The sequence below is a fragment of the Dromiciops gliroides genome, chromosome 6 (assembly GCF_019393635.1).
Source record: "Dromiciops gliroides isolate mDroGli1 chromosome 6, mDroGli1.pri, whole genome shotgun sequence".
Taxonomy (NCBI): Eukaryota; Metazoa; Chordata; class Mammalia; order Microbiotheria; family Microbiotheriidae; genus Dromiciops; species Dromiciops gliroides.
Genome location: NC_057866.1, coordinates 10,600,509 through 10,620,397, shown reverse-complemented (window position 1 = coordinate 10,620,397; position 19,889 = coordinate 10,600,509). Strand labels below are relative to the sequence as shown.

At 48.6% G+C, this 19,889-nt stretch overlaps 1 protein-coding gene across 1 annotated transcript in view; it reads right to left on the bottom strand.

Moving 5' to 3' along the window:
* NRXN2 (neurexin 2) overlaps positions 1-19,889 on the bottom strand; it is a 163,159-nt gene that overhangs the window by 17,602 nt on the left and 125,668 nt on the right. Inside the window, 2 exon segments of the mRNA XM_043969653.1 lie at positions 11,362-11,440; positions 19,432-19,757. Of these exon segments, the coding sequence (XP_043825588.1) occupies positions 11,362-11,440; positions 19,432-19,757 (405 nt within the window).

Below are 19,889 nucleotides of genomic sequence, written 5' to 3'. Positions count from 1 at the left end.
CTGGAAGAACTTCCTCATGGGGTCAGTGGGAAGCTGAAAGGAGGAAAGGTCTGGAAGCAAACTGTCCAGCACTCTGCAGGTGGCGCCATTTTTGTTAGCACGTTGCCCCTTGGAGAATTGTCTTGTTGGTGTGTGTTTCTCCCCAGTGTCTGGCACACAGTAAGTGTTAATACTTCTCAAATTGAATTGTTGACCTGGGTTTCAAAGAAGGTGTCAAGTAGACGTGGCGAGAGCAGACGGAGCCTTGTATCTGGAGTCAGAAAACCCGGATTCTCCAGCTCTGACCCTGCTCCTGACCACCTGGGGTACCTCGGGTCCCTTGGTGAGTTAGTTCAGCTCCCTATCATCCTTTTCCCTCCAGTCTCTGGTCCCCTTATCTAAACTTCCCTGGACAAGTCTCAGCCCTGGATTACTCCCATCATCTCCTGCCCTTGTTCCTCCTCTTGTGCTACTGAATGAAGCTGGAGACAATGGTGAGGCTGCCCTGCCTGGGTCCACTACACATTTATGTTCCATAATCTCCACCGAGCCCTGGCTGCGACAAGCCGAATCTTGTACACCTGACTAAGCAGCTCCCTTTGCCACTCTCCACAGAGACTCTTCCAAGTCTTTTCATCCCTCTTCAAACCTTCTTTGCCTCATATTTCACTGAAAAAATGGAGGTTGTTCACCAAGAGCTGCCCCTTCTCCCCTCCTTATCATTCAGATCACTCAGCTGCTTTCCACCACTATCTCCTCCTTCATACCTGCCTCATATCCCTTCTCCTTGCCAAGGCGGACCCCTCTATCTGTATTCCAGCAGATTGTCCCCCTTCCCATCATCCCCACTCCCTCCCTAACCATCAAACTCTCCCTGTCTAGTGGCTTCTTACAGACACACCCATATCTTGCCCATCCTCAAAAAAAAAAACCCAACCCTCACTTGAGCCATCCATCACTTCTACTGATTACTCTAGATCTTTCCTCCCTTTTGTGACTGAACTCCTTGAGAAGGTCATCTACAGTGGGTGCCTCCGCTTCCTCTTTTCTCACTCTCTTCTTGACTCTAAAGTCTGGCTTTCCACCTCATTGATCAACTGAAATCATTCTCTCAACAGTTACCAATTATCTCTTAATCGCCAGATCCAGTGGCCTTTTCTCAATCCTCACCCTTCTTGACCTCTCTGCAGCCTTTGCAGCTGTCCAACACTCTCTCCATTGCTGTCCACTTCTCTTTGCATTTTCATGATGCTAACCTATTCTGGCTTTCCTCCTATTCCTTTTTAGTATCCTTTGCAACTTCTTCGTCTTTATCCAGGTCACACTGGCTAATGATGGGTGTTGCCCAGGACTCCTTCCTGAGCCCCCTTCTCTCTCTCAACTGTTTCACTTGTTGATTTCATCAGCTTCCATGAATTTAATGATCATATCTAGGCTGATGACTCTCAGATCTACTTATCCAGTCCTAACCTCTTTCCTGATCTCCAGCTTGGCATCTCCAAGTGCCTATTGGACATCTTTAACTAAATAAACTTAAACTGTATAAACTATCATCTTAAACTCAACTTGTCAAAAACTGAAGTCGTTCTTCCCCTCCCCCAAACCTTCTTCTCTTCTTCTTCTTCTTTTTTTTTTTTTTGGTGTGAGGCAATTGGGGTTAAGTGACTTGCCCAGGGTCACACAGCTAGTAAGTGTCAAGTGTCTGAGGCTGGATTTGGACTCAGGTCCTCCGGAATCCACTGTGCCACCTAGCCGCCCCACCTTCTTCTCTTCTTAATGTCCTTATTATTGTGGGGGCACTACCATTCTCCCAGTCACCCAAACTCCAAATCTAGGAGTCACCCTTGACCCTTTCCTCTCTCTCATTCTCCATATCCAATATGTTGCCAAATCCTGTCAATTTTACCTTGATCTCTCATCTACTCCTTCTCTCTGGTGATACTGACACCAGCCTGGTGCAGGCCCTCATCACTTCATACTTGAATTATTGTAAGACTTTTTGTCAGTCTCCCTGTCTCAAGTCTTTTTCCAGTGCAAGCCATTCTCTTTTGTTGTTGTTGTTTTTGTTTTTTGTTTTGTTTTTTGTGAGGCAATTGGGGTTAAGTGACTTGCCCAGGGTCACACAGCTAGTAAGTGTCAAGTGTCCGAGACTGGATTTGAACTCAGGTCCTCCTGACTCCAGGGCTGGTGTTTTATCCACTGCGCCACCTAGCTGCCCCCCTTTTTTTAGTTTTAGTTTTAGGGGTTTTTTCCGAGCCATTCTCCACTCAGTTGTCAAATGTACTTCCTAAAGTACACGTCTGTCCAGGCCATGACCTTCCTTGATTAATGCCAGTAGCTCCCTATCATCTCCAGGATCAAATGCTGTTTGGCATTCTAAGCCCCTCATAAACTGGCCCCCTCTTACTTTTCCAGTCTTCTTACACCTTACTCCCCCCTCTCCCACCCTTCTGTTCCGAGATCCAGTGACCCTGGCCTTTGCTGTTCCTAGCATCAGACAGTCCATCTCCTACCTCCATGCAATTGCATTGGCTGTGTCCCAAGCCTTGAATAATCTCCCTCCCCAACTCTGCTTCCAGGCTTCCTTTAAGTCCCAGCTAACCCTGACCCCTTCTACAAGAAACCTTTAGTGCCTGTCTACACTGTATCCTGTATCACCCTGTTTGCATTGTCTTCCCCGTTAGATTGTAAGCTCCTTGAGGGCAAGATCTGTCTTTTGCCTTTCTATGTATCTCCAGGGCTTATCAAAGTTCCTGGCACATAGTAGATGCTGCGTTGCCTTGCCAGACTCCCTGGGCATTACCAGCAGGTGGCATGATGCCTAGACGCCAGAGCCAAGAAGACTTGGGGTCAAATCCTGCCCCAAAACTTAGTGCAGAGTGCTTTGAGGTTTGCGTTGCACCATGGGAGATGGGCACTATTCTTATTCTCATTTTACAGATGAGGAAACTAAAGTGGGGAGAGGTTAAACGACTTACCCAGGGTCACACAGCTAGGGCGTGTCTGAGGTGGGTTTCCAACTCAGGCCTTCTTGACTCCAGATCCTTTATATAATCTACTATACTACACCGACTAGCTTATGTCATCCTAGGCTAGTCACTTCACCTTTCGGAGCCTGTTTCTTCATCTGTAAAATTGGAATAATAATAGCGCCTCTCTCATATGGTGGTGGTGAGTTTCAAGTGCTATAAGAATGATAGCTTTCCTCTTCCTCATTTGACACAGGTCCTGCTCCTAGGAGGGCTGTGTAGCACAGGCACAGAGGGCTTCCTGCTTCCAGACCTGACCTTGCTATTGCCATTGTGACTTGATCTCCTCCTCTGTAAAGCCAGACAGTTAGCCCATAAGGTCTCTCCTGACTCAGTGCTTCAAGCCCTTGCACACAGTTGTAACTAGAATCATTGACAGTTGCCCAAGTTCCACTGTCTTGGATGACTATCCCATTAGTCATCTCCTCCAGCCCACCCCCCCGAATTTGTGCCCATTCAGGGCATCACCTTTCCTTCTCCCTTTTCCCTAGGGGCTGTGTGTGTGTGTGTGTGTGTGTGTGTGTGTGTGCGCGCGCGCGCGCTTCTAGCCTCACACACATCTGGGGAGGTAGGAGAGCAGCTAGTAAAGCATCAGCTACACTTCCTAGTGAACAATCCCCTGTGGCTATGCAGATGACCGAGTGATTTCTGAGTGCCGTAGGGGGAATTACTGGCTTATTACAGATCCAATTAAGGAGTCTGTGGACTCCCTCTGGACTCTATAGCACCACTGGATAAGAATAAATCTGTCCCAATGGCCCCAGTCCCATGTGTCTGCATGTGGGCTCTCGTTAGCCTCCTACGTGGGCTGAAAATGCCTGTGTCCATGAGCAAAGGCCAGATGGTCCCCAAGCCAAGCACATCCCAAGCAGGGAATGTTTCCCCAGTTTAGGGCGGGGGGTGGGGGTGTCGTCCAGCCTTGTCATGTAGACTTATAGCTCAGAGACCTTAGTAATCATCTAGCCCCATCCTCTCATTTTACAGATCAGAAAAATGGCAAAGAGATTAATTTAGTCTTAAACGAAGAAGTTCCTAACAATGAGAACTGTCCAGAAGTGTAATGGGCTCCCTAGAGACTGGTGGAGGGTTCCCCTTCCCGGGGTGCCTTTCAGCAGAAGCTGAATGATCCCTAGTTGGGTATGTTATACTCGGGATTAATTTCAGATATGGTTGGTTGAGTTTTCTTCTAACTCTCAAATTCTGTGATTCTGTTGAAACTAAAGGTTAGAGAAGTGACTAGCTCAAGGTCACACATATAGTAGAGCCAAGATTCAAATACAGGTCTTTAGGCTCCAGGCCCACCAGGCTCAGTCCCCTCTCAGGGGGCCAGCATGCTAGATGCCTTTTACACCATGACAATGATGAAGGAGATAATAAGCAGGATGGTGAGTGTCTGTTGGGGAAGGGTGTGAGAATGTGTCTGATCATGGTACACTTCCATGGTCCTGGGCATGTTCTAAAGTGTGTTCAGGGAATAGGTTCCCCATCCCATCCATCGCTATATTTTAGAAGCACTTCCCACCTCTTTAAGGTCCAGTTGAAGTGACACCTGATCCAACAAGCCATCTTTGATTCTTTTCCTGTCCAAGTGAAAGGGCTCTCTCTTTCTCTCTCTGCTCACATCCCTCCTAGCCCTTTGTGTGATTTTCCCAGAGACTTGGAAGGATTTTCTGTTTAGGTACAGAACAGATAACGGTTATAGGTGCCCTGAGACTCTATCCTGCTTTGGGGATCTGGGGGATGTCCAGGAACAGAATCAGGCTCAAAACCTCATAGGTTTTAGATCTGGAAGGAACCTTAGAGGTCATTCAGTCTAACCCCTCATTTTATCAACTATGATAAGGCATACAAAGCAAAGCAAAGCAAAGATTAAAGCCTGATGGAAACAGCAGATGAGGAAAATGAATCCCAGAGATGGGAATTGACTTCTCTAAAGCCATACAAGTAGTAGCAAAACTGGGATTAGAATCTGAGTTCTCTGGCTCCGAATCTGTACTCTTTCCCTTAGAAGGGAAATAGATATAATAAGGCCTTCAGGCAATTCTACAATTAAAGATCTGAGCAATGGATGTGGCCTTTGAAAACACTCTGCACCATTGCCACAGCCTCTTGGGTAGCAAAAAGCCAAGTCCTCATTTATTGGGCAGCCTCTAGCTGGACCCTAGGAGTGAAAGAGACGGCACTCTTTGAAATGTAGATGTGATTCTTCCTTTCCTCGATTCAATATAATCCAACAAGCATTTATGAAGTGCCTATTAAATGCAAAACACTGTGCTTTGTTGGAACCAGAAGGGCTGACTGGTAGACGAACAGGTCAAACAACCACCCAGCATCCAAGATGAAATTGGGAAAGGATCAAATTCTTTGTTGTCTCTCCATCTTCCTCCACAGAAGCCAGACATTAGGAAGGAGAATTCAATAGCAATATGGTCAAACCCATACATGAAAGGAAACCCCCACCATAGCATGCAAGTGTTTGTCTCCCTCCGAGGCCAGTCTTTGGGGGGAAGAGGGAACTTTCACAGGAACCTGTGATGGGCTCCCAAGAGGTCTCACATCTGCTCAGCTTTGTTACTAGATGGGGCTAAAGCAAACTGACTTTTGCCAATGGACATCTTATACTCCTGGGCTGATGCTGCCCTGAGACTGGGTGAGAAGCAAGAACCTGACTTGGGGGATTCTCCTACTCCCATTTCACCTGGAGGCTCAAAAAATCCTTCTCAAGCAGGTAAGCTGCCCCTCGCCCTAAAAAAAAATGTCACAGAGGGGCAGCTAGGTGGCGCAGTGGATAGAGCACCGGCCCTGGAGTCAGGAGAATCTGAGTTCAAATATGACCTCAGACACTTGACACTTACTAGCTGTGTGACCCTGGGCAAGTCACTTAACCCCAATTGCCTAACAACAGCAACAACAACAACAACAACAACAACAAAGATGTCACAGAGTCCGAATAGGAAATGAAAAGACTCAGTGCTGCTACCGTTTTCTTGCAGGAGGCCTTTTTGAGTCCCCACAGATCCCAGTCCCTTCTTGTTTAAGGTTACTTGCCTCCTTCTGCATATAACTGTGTGTGGGTTGTCTCCCTCATTAAAATGTAAGCTTCTTGGGGGCAGCTAGGTGGCGCAGTGGATAAGGCACGGCCCTGGATTCAGGAGGACCTGAGTTCAAATTTGGCCTCAGACACGACACTTATTAGCTGTGTGACTCTGGGCAAGTCACTTAACTCTCACTTAACCCTCATTGCCCCACCCAAAAAATAACAACAACAACAACGACCCCGTAAGCTTCTTAAGGACCGGCCGGGTTTCACTTTTTCTTTGCATCCCAATGCATAGCCCAGGGTCAGTGCTTAACAAATGCTTGTTGATTGGTTGACTTGGCTCCTCTCACTTCTCCTTTAGCTCCAAGTCTCCCCATCTCTGCCTTTCTCTTCAAGTATGTGGGAGGGGAAGAACCGCCGACCTGGGAGGTGGGCTGCAGACCTGAACCTGCCCTTAATTCAGTGGGTGGTCTTGGGCAATGCCTTTCCCCTCTCTGGGCCTTCAGTTTTCTCAGATGCAAAATGGAGGCATCATGAACTCCAAAAAGGCCCTTCAAGCACTGACATTCTGTGGCTCTTCACTCCCTTTATCCCTACTGCCCAGACAACCAGCAGCGACAGGCAGTGACTGCACATAAGCTGGGCACAGAGAGAATCCTTCCAGAAGACAATCTGCCTGGCAACCACTGACATCACTTACTTCAGCACCAAAGAGATAGGAAAACTCTGATGGGGCAGAGACATTGATTTAAAGGGTTAAATCCACATGGTGTTACATTTGGGTGCAGACCTTGGGGGGAGGGGAGGGGGGGGCGCTGCCTTCACTGTGTGAAGCCTTCACTGGTTCCAGGAAGGGATGGAAAGGGTGTGAGAGTCCTGGTGTGCTGCGTGTGCCCATGGAGAATGCCCTTCACCCCAGATGTTTGGCACGATGCCCAGCTCCATGTACACGTACCCTCTGTGTGTGTGTGTCTGTGTGTGTCTGTGCACATGTGCACGAAGATTTGGGACCTGGGTCTTGGTCCTGTTATTTTTTGGCTATGTGACCCTGAACAAGCCCCTTCCCTGTGCTCCTTATCTCTGATGAGCCCCAATCACCCAGTGCACTCTCAATGCTTCAGCTGAGTAAATGCTTCTGCTGAGAGGGACCCCTAGTCTAGCTGAATGGAGCTGGGAAGACCTGGGTTGGAGTCTGTAGTAAGCCAGGAGCTCCCAGATTCAAAGCTGGAGTTGTGGCGCTCAGTCTCTGAGGATGTACCAGATAGGAGGAGGGAAGATGCAGGCCTTTGTGCGCCATAGAATCCCTCCTCATCCCTCTAGTACAAGCTTCCCTCCCTCCCTCCTTCCAGGGATTTCTCCACAGTGGGGGAGGGGGTGATAAGTCCATCACAGGATAAGAGAATCTTACAATTGGAGAGAATCTTATCCCATCCAACCCACTGCTGAGTGGAGATTTTCCTACTCTCCTCCTAGGCTCCTTTCTAATCCTCTCTTCTACAAAAGACCTATAAGACTGAGTGTGAGGGGGTGTTATTGAGCTTTAAGAACTGAGAAGACATCAATGCCTCCCCCCACATTGGAGCCCCACCCTCTGTGATGCCAATAATCTATGTGAGCCAACTGCTCCTGGGAGAGATGCCACTTTGGGTGGGGAAGTTATATTTCCTGCAGAGACCCTTGAAGGGAAGTCTCTCTGGCCCCTCTCTCCCCTTTACCCAACCTTCCCCCATCCTCCCCTTTCAAGTCAAAGAACATGGCTTGGCCAGATTCCTGGAGAAGGCGCATTTTGAAGGCAAAGAGACAGAGATGCCATGCCATCCCCATATGCACAAGAGATGGCTCTAGACCAAGAACAGCAGAAATGACCCTGAAGGCTGGACCACATTTAGTCATCAGACCCTATGCCTCACTTAAATCCAATTCACTTGCAAGTCTAGACACTGCCTTTCTGATGTCATTGGTCCTCTTTGAGAATGAAGGATGAACAACAACACCCCATAGTCCGAGGAGGAGCCTGATGACCCACCAACACCCCGAGTCTTCTGCCACCTCTGGGTTTCCCTTTCTGCTCTCTCTCCCTCCTCCCACGGCTAACTGATCAACTTTCTTCAATGTTCATTGTCAATGTCAGCCCTCTGTTCTCTCGCTATGAAAAGCTCACACACTCTCATTCATGGCTTTGAGCATCAATTATCATTGATATTGTGCTGAAATACGGCGAAGCCCTTAGGCTTATCATGATGAGTAGGATTGTTTGTCTCCCTGACTGTTGCACTTTTCTCCAGTTAATTCATTTCTTCTCCCTGTCTGCCTGCCAGTTCAGCCTTCTCAACATTAGCCCGCATCAGGCTCTCCTCACTCACTTCTGATTTACGGCTTCTCATCTATTGTGGAAACTGGCTCTTCAGGCTCGTTAGAAGTGGGGATAAAATCAGGATAAACACACTCTCTTACAAAACAAAGCCTGCGGTTCTTCTGGCCATTCCAGCAGTTTAAAAGACCTTTAAAAGGTAAAAGACTGAAATCACTGGAAACCCACCTCTAGATAACTGGGGCAGGAGCTGACTTTGGAGCCAGAGCATTGGGAATCAAGTTCCGGCTTTGCCATTTCTGACATGTATGACTTTAGGCAGGTCACCTAACCCTTCTGGGCCTCATTTTACTCCTTTTTAAAATAAGGGGGGGCAGCTAGGTGGCACAGTGGATAAAACACTGGCCCTGGATTCAGGAGGACATGAGTTCAAATTTGACCTCAGACACTTGGCACTAGCTGTATGACCTTGGGCAAGTCACATAACCCTCATTGCCCCACCCCCTCCAAAATAGGGGGGGGGGGTGAATTAGATGACCTGTCAGTCTATGATCCTTTGACCTTGTGATGTTTCCCTTCAATGTAGAGGACCCCAACATTCCTGGTCCAATATTTCCATTCCTGTGTCTCCTACTGCCACCTGGATTGTTAGACCCAGACATAGCACCATTGTCCCAAGTTCAACAGGGAGTATCCTTCCCCAGAACTGGCTACCCCACCCAACGTCAATCAGTGCTCCATGTGCAGAGGAGGAACTCAATACAAAACTGTTGAATTCTTCACTTTGAATCCCTTATCAACTTGTGAGTTCCACATGGAAATGGTCTTATCTAAACTTCGTATCATCAACAACCATGCTCCGCACATGTTGGTGTTTAATAAATGTTTGCTAAGCTTGAATACTTGATATTAAAATTCTCCATATTACGCAGGCTGGAATTCCCAGTCATCTTTATCTCTTTCTTGCCTTTCTCCCTCAAGTCCAGTCAGTCACCAAGCCCTATCTAGTCTTCCTTTCAACTCAGCTCAGTTCGATACTTATTAGACACCTACTATGAACCAGGAACTGTGCTGAGTGCTATATATCTTATCCCCATGTTGCACTGCAGGGCTGAGGAAGCACTGGTTTCCCCAAAGCTTTGTCAGCGGAACATCAGCCCTGGCAGGTCCCACCACACTGAAATGGCTTCGAGTGTGGTCCTGGCAACAGATGAAGGCTGATTTCTGAGGACCAGACTAGCTAAACCCAGAACCGTCCATCCTCAGTAGGCTGAAACAAAGGCACCAAGGACAAGAAGACAGAAAGTCCCAGCCCTCAGAGAGCTTACATTTTACCAGAACCAAGGCTTCCTGGCATTCTTCCTTAGGAATGTCTCTAGTTGTCTTCTCTTTTCCAGTGCCCACTCACCCCACTCTGGTTCAGGGCCTCATTACTCAGTCCCGGGCTACCGTAATCACTTCCTTACTGGTTTCCTTGCCTCTAGTCTCTCTCCTTTACCCCAAATAATGTCCTGCCCATACCACCAGACTAGTCTTCCTAAGACACTACCTTTTAATGGCATCCCTCCCCTCCTTAGAATCTTCAGTGGCTCCCCATTACCTCAAGGATCAAGTCTAAACCAGGCTGGTATTTTGGCTCGATCTTTCCTAGACAATGCCATTCTTTCCCTCCACAAACCATTCACCCCTTCCACACATGACACATTCACCAGCTGTATCTTTGTTCATGCCATTCCCTACTCTTGTAATGGTCTCTCCTCCCTGCCTATGCACAGACCAGCATAGCCCCTGGAACATAATCTCTCAATAAGTGCTTCTTGACTGCTTTGAGGACCAGCTGCAGGCCCTCCATCTCCAGGGAGGTTTCCATGATCTTTCCCTCTTCTGAATTCCTGAGAGAATTCAGACTTCAAATAAGATCATGCCTATAAAGTACTAGCTTCAAAGCACCACGTATTTGGTGGTTATTTATTGCCATTTTTACTCTTAGCCCCATACTATGAAGTTTCCACACAGTCCAGTAATCTAAGGCAGAATGTCTTACCAAAACTCTGTCTCTTCTCCATTTGCACATAGTAGGTGCTTGATAAATGGTTGCTGCCGTTGTTGACCCCCTACTCTGTTCTATACTGTCATTTTAATGTTGCCAGGTAGGTTTCTGCATAGCTGGCAGGTAAGCCCCCTGAGGGCACAGACCCTATCTTTTGCTTGTCCAGTACACAGTCCAGGGCAGAGTGCACAGTGGACCAGATTTGGCCTGGCCCTCGGGGACACGCCTGGGTGGCTGTGGGTGAGTTTGTTCTCTCTAATCTGAGCTTTGTCTCAAGTGACTAAGAGAACCTTTGGGGGCAGAGGAGAGAGCAGGCAGGTAAGCCAGGGGAAGCCAGTCCTGGCCGCCCCGACCCCTCTGCCTCTGCCGGTCCTAGAGGCCACAGACAACGCCGGCTGTCTCAGAGGCCCTTCTGTCCCCCCAACAACCATCCTGGACACCAGGGACCTCGGATACCCCACATCCTCAAAGGCTCATAGGAGATGTCCTCTCAGGGAATGATGAAAGTTAAGGTCCCAGCCCTCACAACCCTCCTTCACACAAGGGCTCATGGGAGTTGTAGTTCAGCATCTCTCTGGAGATTTCTCCCTTCTCCCCTCCCAATCTACCTAAGCTTTGGCCTAGCACAAGCTGCAGACCCCGGAGATGGGAGAGCAAACCCCACATGCTCCAACAGGGGCTGGAGCCCTTGCTCTGTTAGGGACCTGCTTGCCACCTGTTTGGGGGTGGTGCTTGAGGGGGGTGGGGCCGTCCAAGGAGGGGCTGGATTTGAGTCCTTGTCATAAAAGGAAAATGGGCTGGGGATGTCAGAGAGAACTAAGACCTAGCAGTCATCCCTTTGGGTGGGGTCCCAGATCTTGGGGGGGGCTGGGGTGGTACAGGGATGGTCGCCCCCTCCTCCCAGATGAGTCAGCAGACAGGGGTCCCCGGGGGAGGGGGGAGAGACACTCACCAGTACTAGGCTCACACTCCTCCAGGTCTTCATCATCACTGGGGCATTCCGCCGATGCTACCAGGAGGTCATCTGTGTTCTGGGGGACAAGAATGGGGGAAGCAGGGAGACAAGGGGCCCCAGAACAGGTTAGCGATTCCCAGGCCAACTCTGGGTGGGCTTAAGTCAGGGGAGGGAGGCAGCTTCCTGTCTTGTAACCCTGGGGTGAGGGGGCCGGGAAGGATGTCAGACCCTGATGAGATAGCCTGGCCCAAGGGAAGAGTCGAGGCCTGACTTGGGGCACGGCCTTCCTCTGCTGGGCCACAGGATGTGCCCCTGTAAAAGGAGGAGTTTCCATGAGATGGTGTCCAAATGTCCATCTTGCTTGGAGGTTTTGGCTTGTGTCGTAAATTACCTCCCTGCTCTGGCGTTCCACATTCCACGTGTTCTCAAGTCTCTTCCCTCCCTGACAGTCTATGAACCTGGGAGCTGGGGAAGGTGGGAGAGCCCCTGGGCCACGCCTCCCTCTGGAAGATGAAGCAGCCATGGAGAAGGGAGCCAGAAAATAGGGGGTCCTTGAGTGTGACCTCGGGGACCTGCAGTGGGCCGGGGTGTCCTATCTAGAGGAGGGCTCACCTCCCCTGTCACTGAGGAGAGTTGGGAGGGGGCAGAGCAGGTCGAAGGGTGTAGCATTTTCCAGCTCTGTGCCCCACCTCTGCCAGCCCCCCTCCCTCCCATCCTTGGCTCTTTCCCCTCCCCCTCCATTCCCCTTTTCCCCTTCCCCCTCTCCAAGCTGGAGAGAACCAGGCCGCACACACTAATTAGGGCTGTGGTTGCCGTGACAACCGGAGCCGACTTTGTCAGCATTTTCTCTCCTTCATGTAGGATCCCAGAGTAATCGAAACCCCAGCGCATGTGTGTGTTTGAGGGAAGAGGTGGGGAGGCAGCAGCTTGAGGGAGACCAGGACCCGAATATCAAGCACCCCGCATCCCAGGATGGGAATGCGGGGATGTGGAGAGGGGAAGCCAGAGAGAGGTGAGTGGGAACACGTGGAGGGAGGAAAAGAGCAGATGGGGAGGACCGGGCACTGGTCAGGGGGCGCAGATGGAGAACAGAGGGTATAAGGCAGAGCAGCCCAGTCCTGCCCCTCCCTCAAGCCCACGACCTCTAAATGCCCTTGCTCTGCTGTCCTCCAAGGTCAAGTCCATTACCTGGTCTCCATCACCTAGTCCGCTCCACACCCAGGCTCCTCTGCCCACATCCCTCCAACCAGCTCACCTGAGCACATGTCCTTCCCATCTTTGGAGAAATCGGTGACCCCCGAGCCCTTTCCCATCTGAACACTACTGTGCATCTGCCCTCCCACCCCCTTAGATGGTGCTGTGCATCCCCCCTCATCTCCAGGGGATTTCCCACCCTCTTTTCACCTCACGGGTGGGCCCAACCTGGACCCCTTTCCTTCTCTTAGGTGCAAGATTGAGGCACTACTTATCTGGGGAGGAAAATGGCAACGGTTCTTCCCTCCCTCCCTCTTTCAGGTGGCTGCGGAACTGTTGTCCCTCCCCCACTGCTCCAACCTAAGTGCGACCATCTGTCCACTGTAACTACCTTTGCTTCCTGGAGAAAAATGGCCCTAGGCCAGCCCTCCAGTCAGACACCATCCAGGGCTGGCCCTGGAAGAAGGCAGGCCCGCTGTAGACCTGCTCCATCCGTCCTCACCTAGCAACCTCTCCTCCACCTCTCTCACACTCACACCCTCTGAGCTGGAGATCAGAGAGGGTGAGTTACAGGCTGGTCTTGAAACTTCGGGCAGATGAGAGAGGGGAGACAAGAGGGACAAACCCCAAAGGCTCAGACATGATTGAGTGTGCCGGGAAGAGCCTCTGCACTGGACACATGCTGAGTGATCGACAGAGTCACTATTCATCTCAGTTTCTGCCTCTTCAAAATGATTCAACCAGAGGAGATGGCTGCTGAGGGCCCTCCCAGCTCTGGCGTTCTATTCCCTAAAGTCCCTTCCAGTTCTGCCATTCCATTCCCAGCCAGGGGTGTGCAGGGGTTCCCAGCCAACTCCAACCTAGAGAGCTGATTGTTAAATTTCCAGTGTGTGTGTTTACACCTCAGAAATTGGCAAACCCTACAAACCAGGGCTTTATTCACTATTTTATTGATGGAATAGACTCAAGAAAGAGATAATAATGCAGATTAAACTTTAAGGAGTGTATCATGACTATTTTTTTTTCCTGGAGAGACCATTGTTAAACATTTTCCAGCTCCCAACTCTGACTTTCTATTTTCTGAGTCCACTTCTGGGGTTGACATTCTATATTATGGGGTCCCTCAAGGGCAGCAACATCATAGAGTTTTAGAGTTTCATGGCACCCCAGAGACCATCTAGTTCCAACCTGAAAAAAAATCATTCTGTTACATCCTCAAAAAGGCAACCCACCATCGGTAGACGCATCCTTGGCTACTTTGAATAGCTGTTGGATAATTTCCTCCCTACCTCCAGCTTAAATTCGCTTTTAAATCTGCTCCCAGTTCTGCCCTCTGAGGCACACAGACCAAGGCTATTCCCCTACAAATAGCTGAAGAGAACTTTCATCCTCTACCCCATCCCCAAACTCCTGCTTCTTCAATAGATCGTTACTGGGGATGGACTGAAGGTCCTTCCTTCGTCATTCTGGTTATCATTCTCTGGACACTCTCCAAATATTTCTAAAACATTCCCAGGTCCTTTGGTCAGAGGAGACCTGAATAGTGCAGAGGACCAAAGCACCACCTATTCCCTCCTTAGTCATAGACTCTGTGGCTTTCAATGCTCTTTTGCTGACCACATCCCACCGCTGACTTATGTCAAACCTGCAGTCACAGAATCAATGGATCTCAGAGTTGGAAGTATTTAGGAGGTCATATAAACCAATCTGTATTGATACAAGGCTTCTCCATAAAAACCCAGGATCTTTTTGAAAAAACCGCACCACTCCCATCCACTTGAGTCTCCTCCATTTTGACCTTGTGAGATTGATTTTTTGAACCCAAGTGTGAGACTTGACATTTATCCCTATTCGAATTTGTCAGATTCAATTCAGTCCAAATTCTAGCTGATTGAGATGGGTTTGAATCCCGACTCTGTCATCCAGTGGGTAGGTTATCCCTCCCAGATTTGAATTATCTAAAAGTGGTCATCCAGCCTATGTCTGAAGACCCCCAGGGAAAGGCAACCCACCATCTCCAGAAGCATCCTTGGCTACTTTTGAATAGCTATAAGCTATTCAAATATAAGCTATATATATGTATTATATTTAATATATTATATATTAAAATATAAGATATGTATTATATATTATATTTGTGTGTGGGGCATGATAAGCATGCCACTTATGTCTTCATCTTAATCATTGGTCAAAATTATAAAAAATAGAATCTGAAAAAGGGAAGTACAGATCTCTGGTGCACTTGATTAGAGATTTTCTTCCAACCTGATATCCAGCCATTCAATCAGCTCCAAATCCATCTATTTATATAATTGTCTAGCTTAGATCTCTCTCTCTCTCTCTCTCTCTCTCTCTCTCTCTCTCTCTCTCTCTCTCTCTCTCTCTCTCTCTCCCCCCCCCCTCCCCATCCATCCCTCCCTCCTCCCTCTGTCTCTCCCTCCATCTCTCTCGCTCTCTCTCTCCCCCATAAGAATAGCATCAGAAATTCAGACATGGAATCAAATGCTTTGCTAAATTCCAAAGAAACAATACCTAAAGCATGGTCTTGCTCTACCAGTTTTGTCACCCGATGAAAAGGACTACTATCGGTCTGCTTGATCATGCTGGCTCTTCATGATTACAGCTGCCCTTTCTGGATGGTCACTAACAATCCCTTTAATAAGACATCCTAGAATTTTGCCAGGAATCCAAGGCAAACCCACTGGCCTGTCGTCTTTCAAATTTCATTCTCTTCCCACTGAGTTATAAAATGGGAACATGCACCCTTCTCTGGTCCATCAAGACCTCTTCTGTCCTTAGTAATCTTTCAGGGGTCACTGACGGCAATTAGGCAATTATATCTGTTTGTTTTGTCAAGAACCGAGGAATGTTGTTCACTTGGCCTGAGGAACTTGAACTAATCGAAGGGCACCCACAGGTTCTGATACCATAGCTTTATTTATTTTGGGCGTGAAGTCCCTATCAACCCTACTTGTCTGTCTTTTCCAATCCAAAAAATGTCATTTACTTGGCAGAGGAAACAAGCAAAATGAGAACTGAACAGTTTTGCCTTCTCCCTTCCATTCATTATCATCATCCCATCCCCCCTGAGCAGGAGTCCTGCCATTTCTCTGACCAACTTCCTTCCCTTCAAAATAGCTTTTAAAAAAGCACACCTTTCTGGTGTTCCTACATATACACACATATGTGTGTATACATCTACACATATCTATAACTGATTGGAGGTGCCCCGTGTATACACATGGACCTCTTTAGAGAACTCTTTTTTTTTCCTTATCATAATTGTTGCCTTTGGAGTCTGAAATTTCATCCTTTAGAGCTTCTGGGACTAATTATAATATAGACCAAGGCATCTTACCACCTTGGAACCCTTTGACATCTGCTCTTACCAAATATAAGGGGATGTCAAACAAATAATTTTTCTTTATCACATCCAAGATACAGTGATTTCTTGCCTTCAAAGTTTCAACTTTTCTACCCCAGCAACCAATTCCTCCTTTTTGGTGAGAACCAGTTTAGAATAGAATGTAGTCTTGTTGTTTCCTCCACCTTTTGAAGGAGAAAATTGTCATTAAGTCAAGAAAAAAAAATTGGTTGCTCTTCATTGGGTAGAAAGGAAGTTCCAACAGATGTCCAGATAATTGAGTGCATCCTTGCTGCCATGTCATGTCTCTATGCTGGGCTTCTGATCGATTCCCTAAACTCACCCATTTCCTTTTTCCATCCCTTTCCTCTAGCACATGCTCCAGTAACAATGACAATTCTACCTCTATCTTCACCCAAATTCTCTCCACTGTGCTTCTCCAGCTCTACTGCCCAGCCATCTCCTACTTTTCCCAACATGAATAGTCCATGCTAGCTGGCCTTCCCTTCTCCTTATCCCAAATTTTACCTACTCTGGTTTTTTTTCCAATAAGGTATGTACCCTTCTAGCACTATACCTCAAATAAGGTCCTTAGTCACCAAGTCTCAGCAATGCTTATGAGATAAAATTTGCATTAGGATGTCTGTTAATCTTGCTTTTCAAATGAAATAAAAAGTGTAAAGCACTTACCACAGTACTTGGCATCTAGTAGGTGCTATATAAATACTTATTTCCTATTCCCCACCCCCAGCCCCTGCTGCACCTTTTCAGGCATACAAGATCCATCCTGGCTCTAAGACTCCATGTTCTGAGGTTCTCAGCGCTGACATTCTGTGTTCTAAGGGCTCTCCTGGTTCAGACATTCTGTGTTCTAAAGTCCCACCCCACCCCCTGCCAGCTCTACTATTTTATGTTCTAAGGTTTCTCCTCAACCCAGTTGACATTCTGTGTTCTAAGGGGCCTCCTAGCTTAAGTGGCCTGTGGCTCTGGGCCTCCATCTAGTGCAGGGATTCCAAACCTAGAGTACAAGAACTCATTTTTTCAAAAGAGAATTTTTATCGCTGTATTTCACCATGATAATTTTCCTTATTAATTTATACATCTACAAACATAATTCTGAGGAGGGGCTCACAGGCTTCACTGGAGGCGGAAGCACAGGACACTGAACTGGTTAAGAATCCCTCCCTTATCCCTGAATTGCAGGCATAAGGCCCAAGGACAATGAACCAACTTCTCTAGAACCTGCTCTGTAGACCCTGGATTGGCTGCATGATGAACAACCTCATTGGAGAACCAGGCTGAGCCAGGCACATCCAGGAGGTCCTCCTCCCCAACCCCAGGGGGTATGTACAGGCAATGAGACATGTGGACTGAGTGACAAGGCCTGTGTTCTGGTGCTATTTGTTACTTCCTAGCTGTGTAATACCGGGGGCCTCACTTCATCTCTGAACTCCAGTTCCCCCTTAAGAGAAACAAAGCATTAGAAGAGGTACCAGCGAGGCAGGAGCAGACATCAGCCTGCAGAAGGCACTTCTCATTGGGGGACAGAATGCCGAATCTGGAGAACAGCAAATAGGTTGCTTTGGCTAGATTGAAATGTCCATGAAAATAACTACTGTGAGATCAGTCTGGGAAGAAGGGATAGCCTGATGGTGAGGGGCTAAATGATATTTTATGGTAGAGGCCGTAGGGAGCCATTGAAGATTTTTGAGCAAGAGAGTGGCACAGTCACCTCTGTGAAGATTGCTTTGGTGGCTCTGATGAGAACAGATTAGAACGGGGTAGACACTAGAAGAAAGGGTACCAACCAGCTAAGAAGTAACTGCAATAACTGAGGCAAGAGATGATATGGATCTGAACTAGGGCAGTGGTTGTGTGAGGAGGAGAGAGAAGGGGACAAAGGTGAAAGATATTGTGGAGAAAGGATGATGGGAGATGGAGAGTGAAGAAGAGGAAGCATCCAGGATGAGTCCGAATTGACAAAACTCAGTTACTAGAAAAGCAATGGTGTCCTCAGTAAAACGGGGAGATTTAGAGGAGGGACAGGCTCAGGGGGGAAGTCAATGAGCTCTGCTGTGCACACGGTGAGTTAGAGATGCCAATGAGGCACCAAGGTTAAGGTGTCAAGTAGGGAGCAGAAGTCATGGGGCTGGAGCTAAGGAAAGAAAATAGGATTGAGCTGATGGGGTAATCAGCTTTGTGGATGTAATAACAGAACCTATGGGCGACAGTGGGGTCAGTGGATAAGCCTTTATGAAGCACTGACCATGTGACAAGTGCTGTGCTGAGTAGAGCAAGAATATAAAGAAAAAACAAAAATTGTCTATTGGAGGAAGTGACATATCTAAATGGGAACTTACAAGATAACTACAGAGCAGTTGGGTCACCAAGCCCTGAAAAGGGAGGAAAGAGCCCAGGGGGAGCATCCATGCTTAGGGGGCAGAGCAAAGGAGCCCAAGGAGGATTGGTCAAGTGGACATGAGGAAAACCAAGAGAGAAAAGTGTCATGGAGGCCAAGGAAAAGGAAAGTACAGAGGAAAAAGTGGGCATGGTCAATGATACGGACTGATGTGGAGCGACCAACAAGGATGAGGACAGAGAAAGCACAGTCAGATCGGACAGGGGAGACATGACCAGGAACCTTGGCCAAAGTCATTCCCCTCTGGTATTGGATACTGATCACAAGGCTTGAGAAGTAAGAGTGGGGGTGAGAAAGTGGAGGCAACGTGAGATGACTCTTTCTAAGAGGTGGGCAGTGAATGGGAGGAGGCTGGAGAAGAAAGGCTTGAAGGAATGACAAGGTTAAGTGGAGGGCTGTGGGTATGTTTGTAGACCCCAAATAAAAGCCAGTAGATAATGAGAGACTGAAAGTAAGAGAGAGAGAACAATCATAGGAGTGAGCTCCCAGGAGATAGGAAGGGATGGAATCAAGGACATGAGGGGTTGGCCAAGGCAAGAAGAAAGATTGCCTCTTTGTCATTGCCTGGACCTGCACGACCTTGGGTGGGAAAGTCACTTTTCATCTCTAAAGCCCAGTTTCCTCATCTGTAAAATAGGACTGTTGAGACTTGTCTAGTTCTCAGTCAAATGAGGTGGTGTGTGTGAACATGCCCTTGATCCCAGTGGCTAAGAGATTCAACCTCCTGCCCCACTTGGGTAAAATGATGTAGACCTCTCTGTAAAGTCAGCTAGTATTGTTACAGGTGGAGAAGCTGAGACCCAGCATGGTTCAGTGACTTGCCCAGGATCACACCGCTAGGCGGTAAGGAGCAGAACGTCCTGCCTTTTCTACAGTACCAGAGTTGCCTCTCCTTCCCCATCCCACTGCCCCTCACTCACCCCCAAAGTCGGGGGAAGGATGGTCACAACAATGACATCATGTACTGTTCCACTCTATCCCCTGCCCCCAAAGTACCTTGGTGTTGAGGCAGCCGTTCTGATGGTCAGAGACTTCCCAGTTTCTCTCCCTCCCTGCCCACTGCCCACCCGTACCCCCGGCTCAAACTGACCTGGGTGGTGCTGTCCCGAAGGGTGGGGGAGCGGCCCCTCCTCGTGGTGGTGGTGGCCATGGTGGTGGTGGTCTCCATGATGGTGGTGGCCATGTCGGCCAGCAGGGTGGTGGCTGTGGTCTCCGCACTCAGCAGCACGGACGGCCCCTCCCCCACCAGGCGCAGGTGGCCCTCAGTCCGCACATTGGGGTCGCTCTCAGCGGCCAGGGCCAGCACCTTGAGCCCATTGTAGTAGAGGCCAGACACCTGGCCTTGGAAGGGGCGGCCCTGGTCCCGGCCCCCAATCTTGATGGCAGCCTGGCTGTTGAAGATGGTCAGCTGACGGCCTGGGGGGAGCGGGGAGAGGGGGAATCAAAGGAGGGGGTGGGCAGGAGAGGTAAGACAGGGAACAGGCCGGGGAAGGAGCGGACCAGGTGCAGGGGCAGGAGTGGATGAGGCAAAGCCATGGGGGAAGAGAC